Source organism: Pygoscelis adeliae, unplaced genomic scaffold, assembly GCF_000699105.1.
Source record: "Pygoscelis adeliae isolate BGI_AS28 unplaced genomic scaffold, ASM69910v1 Scaffold263, whole genome shotgun sequence".
Lineage (NCBI taxonomy): Eukaryota > Metazoa > Chordata > Aves > Sphenisciformes > Spheniscidae > Pygoscelis > Pygoscelis adeliae.
Window position 1 is genome coordinate 1,160,450 of NW_008824552.1, and position 9,896 is coordinate 1,170,345.

Below are 9,896 nucleotides of genomic sequence, written 5' to 3' on the forward strand. Positions count from 1 at the left end.
AGGGAAAATGTCATCTGAGTGGAAGCGATGTTTTTGTGGATTTGTATGGATTTTGACAAATTGGTGTCTTGAAAAAGACCTCTTTGTTGTGTCATTTTGTTTTGCAATGAAAAAATTGTGGAGGTTATTTGGAAATTAGTTTTATAGGAATTGTGTGAAGTCAACAGGTTGTGTCAAAACCAGACTGAATTCATTACAGATTTGCCAAGTAAAACATTTTCCATGTGCTGAAATCCTTTTAAGGGGGAGGGAGGCGTGACTTCTTCTTCATCTAATTTCATTTCACAGCAGATTTTGCCTTTGTATCCCAGCTAAGGATGAAAAATATGTCAAGGCCTTGAATGATTTTTTTTTTTTTCTTCTGAGGATAGGAAAATGTGTATTGCAGGCGTCCCTTTATCCCGAGCTGGGCGACAGCAGTGATTGTGAGCCTGCCAGGCGAGGGTCCACGGGAAGTGAGATTGAGTGAGGATTTAGAGGACCCAGATATTAAGCCAGGACGGGATGACTTTCAAAAGGAACCTGTCAAGAAATACTACTTATTGTCAGATGTACAAGACGGTGATGGCCGTGGGAGGGGAGGAGGGCGAGATAGTCCCGTGTTGAGCTGCAGGCATCTCTCAGGCCAGCTTTTAAGGCCATGCGTAGTTACACTCATTTTCATCGCAATCCATCTGCCAGCTCTTGAGAAGATGCCTGGTGTCTCAAAATTGGCACGTGTAACACAAGCCATAGCAGCCCCTTTTCTGTATTAAATTAGCAGAGGAAATAACTGTAAAATGCGCACAATGTGCTTGCAGATCGGTCCGTTCTTCCTGGGGGGAGCAGGGAAAAGGAGGGGAGCTTCCCTAACCTCCTCCTCCCGTGGATGCTTTTTTCCCTTCTCAATTTTTCTCTCACGGAGAGGACGTCTAAATGTGTTTTAAACGTGGTGGCTCTGTTCCAGCCGGCCGTGGGGCTGCAGAGATAGCGGCTAATGACAGGGATGAGGGAGAAGGAACACAAAAGGGATGCTGTTAGAGAGGGCAGGGAAAAATGTGTTTCGTGCTTACTCTGCAAAGATGTAAAAACACTCGCATGGAAATAGCCCAAACAGGTTTTTATTTTATAAGTCAAGTCCCGGAGGCATCTTAACATTTTATCCTTGTGCACATCAAAATTTTCTGGGGAGAGATCCTGCTGTTTCCTACTAGGCTAATTTTTAAGGTCTTTTATGGCAAATGCAATCAAAAAGGGATTTTTCGTGGTGGTCCCTCAGTTCATTTTTTCTCTTCTCTTCTTCCACCACCTGCCTATTCCCTCTTTGGCATTTTTCTGGCCACGAACATGGGTGCAAGGATCAGCCCAGGGGATGTCACAGTGCAGACCCCTCTCACCACGCTCCAGAAAATCTTGATCTGGGCAGCTTCAGCAACTTTCCAGCCCCGCTTTCTGCCTCCAAAGGGGTGCAGAGAAGAGAGGACCCCATTAACATCCCCTTTTCCTCTTACTGGATTAAAAAAATTCAGATTGCTGCATTTTCATGACAAAAAATGAGTAGTTTTGCATCATATGGAGAAAAAGTCTTTTCCCGCCTCCTGCTCCCCCAGGTCCGGTGCTCGCTCAGAGCACGCTGGAAGCAGGACAGAGGTTGATGGCTCAGTTGCAACACCTTGGACGTGTTGGGTTTCAGTGTATGCTGCAGGGAACAATCCTGCACTGGCAGGTGGGTGGAAGGGATAATCTAATCGGTGGCTTCCATCTCTCTAATTATCCCTCGCATTATGCGGACTTATTGTGTACTTTTCAGGCAGGAAAGGGAATTAAGTTACCTTGTAGTGGAACTGCGTGAAAATCCACTCGGAAAACATGCACCCGGTTACTTGAAAGCCTTTCAGAGCTCTTTGCTGAAAGGATTTCAAAGCCTTCTTCGGAACAAGCCTGAAATGTTTTCTAAGACACTTTGGCCTTTCTTAGTTTGTTGAAATTAGAAATGGCTTGGAAATCTGCATGCCTCCAAGCGCTTGGGGCGTATCCAGATTTCAAAGTCAGGGAGCTGAACCTGAACCTGAGATTTGAAGCCTCTCTGAAGTGCTCAAAATCTGATTAAGGAGCTGAGTTTTGCGACCGGTGCCCAAGGCTCCTGCAAACAGGCTCGCTGCAACCGCAGCTCTCATTGACTCCAGCCAAACTCCATGTGCTTATATGCCACCATCCCACTTCCATAGACAATAAAAAATGGTCTGGAGAAAAATCTAAAGAAGCTGATCTGTGGAGCAGCAAGTGGATTGTACAACTTTCAGTACAACAAATTAACCACTGGGAAAAAATGTATATGTTCCCGTTTCAGAGCTTTCTCGGACAAAAGCACCCTACAGCTCATCTTTTAACAAGGTAGTTCAGTTTCTCCTGCCTGAAAAATTCATTATCAGCTTCGAGTAAATGATAAATAATAGCAGATTATAAAATTGAGACCTCTTTTGTGAGAAAAGAAGCAAAAGTATTAACCTTCTTTATCAGTAGGTTGCAATGTATCGTATTTCAAAGGCTGTTTAAGGTCCCTTAAGGAATCCAAGGAAAGGGAAATTCTGCCATGCGTGCAAAAGCCTCCAGCCCCTGAAGCCTTGCGGAGATAACTGAGCTGTTTATTACTGATCTTTCCCAGAGCGCTCTTGGAGCCAAGCGAACGCTGCTTCCTCCCTGCTGAAGATGGGAAGGAGCTCTCTTAACGCTGCAGAAATCGGGCTGCACCGTTGCGCTGCAGCTAAGCCGGGTTGATCAGCCACCACTCCTAGCTGACGCACTTTGGCAACGAATGTGGCCATTCTTTGGTGGTTGCTCTTTGCTCACTTATTCGTTCTTTTCTGCAATATAAAATACTAGTCTTAAGTGTCTCCCAAGGTGTCTTAGGCTGGAATGTTTTCTTGGATAGGAACATGCATGAAGTTAGCTAAGCGTGCATCTGCTGCTTGGTGGTGACTGCAAAGACTTAGAGGCTTTGGCGTCTTTAGTGCCTCTTTGACATCTCGGTGATCCCAACAGCAGGGCTGATCAAATGCTGCAAAGAAAGGATACAGTGGTTTTCAGTGTTCAATGGCAGCCCTTGATACCACTTGTTTCCTCCCACCCCAAAAATATGCTTTGCATTACGTGATTCTGTGGGCTATGAAATTTCTTAGCAGAAGCACTCATATTTAGATGGGGAAGAGTGGTAGTTATGGGTAGACAACAGCGTTTGGTGTTTGTTTTTGTTACAGCCTCTTTTGGTTTCTGTCACTCAGTGAGGGCACAAGAAGCAATATGATGAACTTTGGCTTTGAGTAGGTTATAATCTGTATGGTGATTTAGTAATTTGTGGAACTGTTATCAGGTGTGCCACCCTTTTTTCATGGGATCCAACAAATGATGAAAACAAATAGCAAATAATTCTTCTGTGAGTGTCCCAAAGTTTAAACTGGAGGAAATTAGACATCGAGGTGCTGGAGCGTGTCCAGAGAAGGGCAACGAGGCTGGTGAGGGGTCTGGAGAACAAGTCTGCTGAGGAGCGGCTGAGGGAACTGGGGTTGTTTAGCCTGGAGAAAAGGAGGCTGAGGGGAGACCTTATCGCTCTCTACAACTCCCTGAAAGGAGGTTGTAGCGAGGTGGCGTCGGTCTCTTCTCCCAAGTAACAAGCGAAAGGACGAGAGGAAATGGCCTCAAGTTGCGCCAGGGGAGGTTTAGATTGGATATTAGGAAAAATGTCTTCCCCAAAAGGGTTGTCAAGCATTGGAAGAGGCTGCCCAGGGAAGTGGTGGAGTCCCCATCCCTGGAGGTATTTAAATAATGTGTAGATGTGGCACTTGGGGACATGGTTTAGTGGTGGACTTGGCAGTGTCAGGTTAATGGTTGGACTTGATGATCTTAAAGGTCTTTTCCAACCTAAATAATTCTATGATTCTATGATTCTATGAAAGTCAGAAAAATGGTAGCTTTCTGTTCCTCCCACCTGCAGTGCTCTTTCTACTTTCCCAGGGCAATGTGCTCGTAGCTGGTGCCCATTTCGGAAGTTGGGCCAGCTGTGCTTTTTTGGGCTTTTTCTCAGTTAATCCCTGGGGAAGTTTAAATCCTTCCCACTTTGAGAGACCTAGATTTGACCATAAAGTTTCCTGAACAGACTTGTGAATAATAAATTTATTGGTGGAAAGAGTAATTTCATACAGTAAAATTGCAGTGGATAGTGAATTCAGGGGATAAAAAATTGCACCCAGCTCTCCTAAACGTATTTAATTCCTCTGCATCAAAACAGCATTGGAGTTAGGGAATGTCGGGGCTGGGAATGGCTTTCCACGGAGCCTGATCTTTTTAGGAGTAAGACTGAACTGAGACCGCTTAGGCTGTTACTGAAGATGTTTGTCTACTCTGGTCTTAAAAACAGTTTCCCTAAACAACCTGTTCCAGGGTTTTACTATACTCAGAGTTATGTTTTTCTTAATCTGAATTCAAACTAATCATAATCTGAAACCAAACTAACAATTTCTTGTCCTCTTTCCTCAGCGTATAAAGACCATTTCTTCTCTCTCGCTTTTGCAATAATCTTTTCTAGATGGGAAGACACCTCTTCTTACAAACTTCTGTAAATCAGTTCATTCATCCTTTTCTACTTTCTGAACTCTGACTCTCCTGGGAACATTCCCACATTTATCTGGATCTTTCTCAAAGTCTGTTGCTTACTTTGCATTTTAATCCACTCTCGCAAAATGCTCCCAGCTCCTTTTGCCCCAGCGTTATCCACAAATTTTTAAGCTCACTCTCTACTCCTCATTAATGAAAATACAGGCTGGTTCCAGGATCTCCCTTGACATCTCCTCGCTGACATGTACTATTGATAACTCTCTTTCGTACAGTTGTTCAGTGTCAGTCTCTAGTCATTCCTTGTGGATGAGAAAGCAATTTAAAAGTAGTTAAGATTCTGCCCTCAAAATCTTACATGAAGCTGTGCACTTTGATGTATTTTTAGCCATGTCCATTGTGTTACGTGCCTCTCGGGGGATTTGAATTATTTTTCTCTTTCTTTCTTTTATATACTGCTGTACAACTTGACATTACCGGAGCAAGGGGCAGTAAAGAAATGAACAGAGATTTGATTTAAAAGAGAAAAAATAAATTACTTCTTTACACGGCAGTGCTGTCTTCTGAGACTTGTGGCTGCTGGAGTTCATGGAGGCAGATGGTTTCCCTGAGGTCACAAAGGGATGAGACAAACCCACGGCCAGGATGCCCACAGGGGGATGCTGAGATGTCTAGGCAGGAACATACCTTCTATCATCCCTAATACACCAGCCCAGGTGCTGGTGGGGTATGAGGGGATGGACTACAGAAAGCGGCCAGATTAGTGTTTTCCTCCCTGCAGAGCATCTCCCACAGCCGTTGCAGAGTAATGGGCCAGGCAGGCAGTTGCTGTGACCCAGAATGACTTTTCTTATGTACTCATAAGCAGCTTTCACTTATCAATAGGACTGATGGAGTGAGGTCCCAGTGGAGATCTGGCTCATCCCTGTCATCATCTGTCATTATTGTGGGTGACACAGTACAGAGCTGGTCTCAGTTTGGCTCTCAGATACCAGCTGGGCAACCAAAAGAAATCTATCCTTATATCTGCTGATGGGACAGAAGTGAACCAGGATCCACAATGAAATTGTGTGACATCTCCCCATAGCTGTTAAAATGAAAATCCCCCAGGAGGTAACTGTGAGATGGCTCAGCCTCTCCATCTGGGGGAAGACTCTTAGAAGCGCTGAGGTGTCCTTCACCATTTCTGCTGAGGAGACACCCCCAATGATGAGGCTGTACGATGTACCGCAGTGTTTCTGCAAATGAGGGCTGGAAGGGGGAGATTTTGGACAGGCATATTGAGTGGGATTTGTCCAGTCAGCAGGGCTGACCTCCTCCCTTCTTGCATAAAGAAGGAAAAAGCACTGTGACAATGTGAAAGCCTGTTCCTGAGCCAGGACCTTGGCTGGGATTACGGCCGAAGCATCGTTTTTCACTGGCCTTCCAAGTGCTTCTAGAGGTTACGGTGTTGTGTTAAGATGCAATCGCCTGCCTTCGTAATTTTCTCTCCGAGGCTCGGGAGGAGGGCATTTCTCTGAGTTGCTGGAATCGTGCTGGACCCAGCCCAAAACAAATGAGATTGAACTTAACCCATCAGCGGGGTGCCTGGTGAGATCGCAGCCGCGGGCTCTGAAAGCAGATGCTCAGGGGCAGCTTCTGTGGGTAAACTCTGGTCTTTGGGCTCCTCTGTCTTTCCCCGCTTGCTTTTTGTGTGTATAGATACAGTTGAGAAACTACCTCTGTTTCAGCTTGTTTAAAGAAAAATAAAGATAATTCACCCAGGCCTACACTTTAAAACAGAAAACAAAATCTCTGGTTAGTGGCATTGTCAGGAAAGTTTTCTAGAAGCCCATTTAGGTTCAGGATGGGGTCAAAAGCTTTGTTTGGGCTATTCAACCCATCCATCCAGAATGTCCTTGTTCCTTTATCCAAAACGGAGGGAAGCTTGGGGATTTTTTAATAAGATGATGTTTTTTTCCTTTCTTTATTTCAGGCTGGGTGGGATGGGGACAGCTATGGAAAGTTATATATCCTAGTAAATCCACTTTTTTTTTCAAACCATAGGAGTGGGTGCAAGGAAAGGGAGATTCCCATATCCCAGTACGGCAGGGAGAAGAGTTTTGCTCTCTATTTGAATGGGATAAATTTGACTGTCGGGTGCTTTGCACATTTGGGGAGCCAATGTCCTCAACGGTGAACTGGAGTCAGAGCGGACCCGTATTCCTTTTCTTGGCCGTGTTAATGAGCTCTCAGCACGAGGTGGCACGGATGCACTGCACATCCGTCACTGTGCTTCGGCCGACTCCCCATCCTCCCTAGGTGAACCTTCGGGCAGCAACCTTTCCATCCACCGGTAAAGCTGAGTAAGGTTGTCAAATACCCTCCCCTCTTCTAATGTCAACATGCCTATATTTGAACCTTTGCTCTGAATATTTAATGCATTTACTAATACATTTATGAGGAGTCATTCGGAGGTTTCCTGGCGGAGGGGCCCCGGCTCGCAGGGGCAATAACAACGCCTTTGGTTCGGCATTAGGCAAACATGCTCAGTGTGGTTGCAGACTTCGGCTTCGGTAGAGGCTTTCAAAGGTTTGTAAATATTTACACACACTCCCGAATGAGGGGGAGCAGGGGGGGCCTTTAAACACTGAACCTGGAGAGGAATGTGAGTCAGAAATAACAAACAGGAGGCCCGCCTGAGTCAGAAAAAAATAAGGGAAGAACAAGAACAAAATCTCAACACCTCATTAATCCCTTAACTTCTCCTAAAGCATTACCTCATGAGGAATTCCTATAAATCTTATGGATTTGTTTTCATCTATTAATGGAGTCAGCTCAAGAGTCCGACTCATGCTCCTCTCTCCTTTCCCTGTCCCAAACCAGCCTTAGAGTCTTTCTGTCCAAAATAACAATGCAGAGTAAGATTTAGGAGAGATGTCAGCAATTCCCCCCACTCTCCAAACTGCCTGTCTTACAGTAGTTTCAAGACTCCATCAAGTTCACAGCCCCGTGGTGTTGGGTACATCATGAGATCTGAGCGCTAGTGTCCAGCCAAGCATCTAACCAGACATGAACACTTCCCCCCTGGGCTATCTCTACAGCCCATGGAGAAATGGCATCTCTACGACATGGTTCATCTCATCCAAAAGTCAACGCCTGTTGCGCTGTTATGTCCAGTGACCCACCTTGGAGTATTTTAGGAGAATGAGGTAGCTGGGTTTTGAGAATGGCTGGAGATCCGTCATCAATGGATCAATGAAAGAGATTCCCCAATTCGTGGGTTTCACTTCTGAAAAACCTCAAGCCAGCCGCTTGCAAGCGGACAAAGTGAGGGAACCCCACACCATGGCCGACTTATCCCAACGAGTCTGGCTTTAATTAAAAGCAGAAGCAAAACAAGCAGTGGAAGTCCGTGTGATATTTGGCGACTTGTCATCCTACACTGTGCTCCTGCCGTGCTGCCGGCTCCTGGGTCGGGGCTCGGGGTGGTATAGGGCCACCTGCCCGGCTGCTTGTGCTGTGCTGGGAGACAGTCGGAGGGGAAAGTGCAGAGTCTGGCCCTGCTAGTGTCGGTTGTGATTTCCCTGGTAGGGTCAGGGCCGGATTGTGGCTGTAACAGCCTGCTCAGGAGCTTTCCCAGCCCGGGATCGTTGGCACGGAGCCTGTGCAAATACTCTGTGGCTGCAGGGTTCCTCCTCCATCCTTTTCAGGTTAGGTAGTGTTGGACAAACACCGGTGTTTGTTCTTTAGGGTATCATCTTCTACCGGCTCCTTTCAGACAGCTTTGGAGCCTGCCGGGGAATACAGATTGCTAGGGACTATGAGTTTTTGTTTTGGTGGAGGTATCGTGGTAGCTTTGCTTGTCTGCCTTTACGGGAGTTAGGTCCCGCCTGCCCTGGCTGACAGGTAGCCTGAACGCCGCTGAGCCCGAACTGAGAGTCAGAACAGGAGTTTAACGTTGTTTTGGGTGTCAGAGCAGGCGATGCAAGTGCAATCCTGGGCATCAGAGCAGGTGATGTGAGTGCAGCCCTGGGGCTCTTCCTGCCTCCCTTGCAGGTGTAAGAGGGCTGCTTGGCTGGGTGCTCACCCCTGCCATGTGCCTGCTGCAGCTGAGATGCAACCGTGCTGGCTTCACCCAGCGCCTTGTCAGGCCCCAGCACCACCGCAGGACACTGGTTTGGAAAGCCCTGCAGGGCTTTGCGCTTGCTCACCGCCTTTTCTTTCTTCCAGGCAATGCAACAAGACCTCCAACGGGAGCGACAGCTGTGACTTGATGTGCTGCGGCAGAGGCTACAACCCCTACATGGACAAAGTGGTGGAGCGATGCCACTGCAAGTACCACTGGTGCTGCTACGTGACCTGTAAAAAGTGCGAGAGGACTGTCGAGAGATATGTGTGCAAATGAAAACCCTCCTCTCTCCTCCCGGGAGCTGAGACACCAGCGGCACCCCAGCACTATTCAGAGAAGAGAAAACATTTCCCCGACTAGACGTCGTTTATCTTGTAAGGACACAGACTTGAAGAAAGATGGTAGGAGGGAAAAAAAACAATCACACCAATAAAAATAAGACCCTTAAAAAAACCAACCAAACCCACAAATGTTTTCCCCACCAATAAAATGCTCTCTGAGAAGACAAAAACTCATTTGGGATGGTATCTTCTTCCAAAATATTTCCTATGGTTGCCAGTGATGTCCAGCCATCAAGTGCCTTAGTATTTTGAGAAACAGAAGTAGAAACTTTCCCCGGGGAAGAAAAGCAACTCTTGTTTGAAAATAACTGAGGCTCACACCTGCCTATGCCTTCTAGCACAGGTACTGAGTCTGCATTAGGACCATCCCAGAAGGGAAAACGCTGCAACTTTTCAGCAATAACTGCCTTTGTTGCCAAAGACTTAATTTTTAGCATGGAAGCATCCACTCCGGATGATAAAGGTGGAGACATTTCAGGTCAATCCCCTGAAATGAACGACTCATTTTAACCTTTCTTTTACGCAGGTCTGCGACTTTGAAGTTACTGATGCAGGAAAAGCTGTCCATGATTTTTCCAGGCTGGATGGGGTTTCAAATTCAGCCATGCAAAAACTCCCGTGGGATCCCGGAGGCAGTGAGAATAGGGTACCCTGAGAAGGGCTTTATGGGGTCCATGAGATTGTAGTGGAGCCGTTAGGATAAAGTAACAAAACGAAGTCAAAATCCTGTGGGGAAAGTAAAAAAAAAACCCGCTCCTGCTCTCTTTCTCTCTTGTCCTTTGGGTGTGATGCCCTTAGTCACTGATGTTCTGCCACGTTGGGCCATCAAGTCCTTAGGGAATTACGCCGCTGCCTCT

The 9,896-nt window shown here is 46.4% G+C and overlaps 1 protein-coding gene across 1 annotated transcript in view; it reads left to right on the forward strand.

The window, feature by feature from the left end:
• WNT11 (wingless-type MMTV integration site family, member 11) overlaps positions 1 to 9,644 on the forward strand; it is a 23,636-nt gene extending 13,992 nt beyond the window's left edge. Inside the window, exon 5 of the mRNA XM_009321940.1 lies at positions 8,800 to 9,644. Coding sequence (XP_009320215.1) covers positions 8,800 to 8,974 — 175 coding nt within the window. The 3' untranslated portion in view covers positions 8,975 to 9,644. The remainder of the gene's footprint in view (positions 1 to 8,799) is intronic.
• The last annotated feature ends 252 nt before the right edge of the window (positions 9,645 to 9,896 follow it).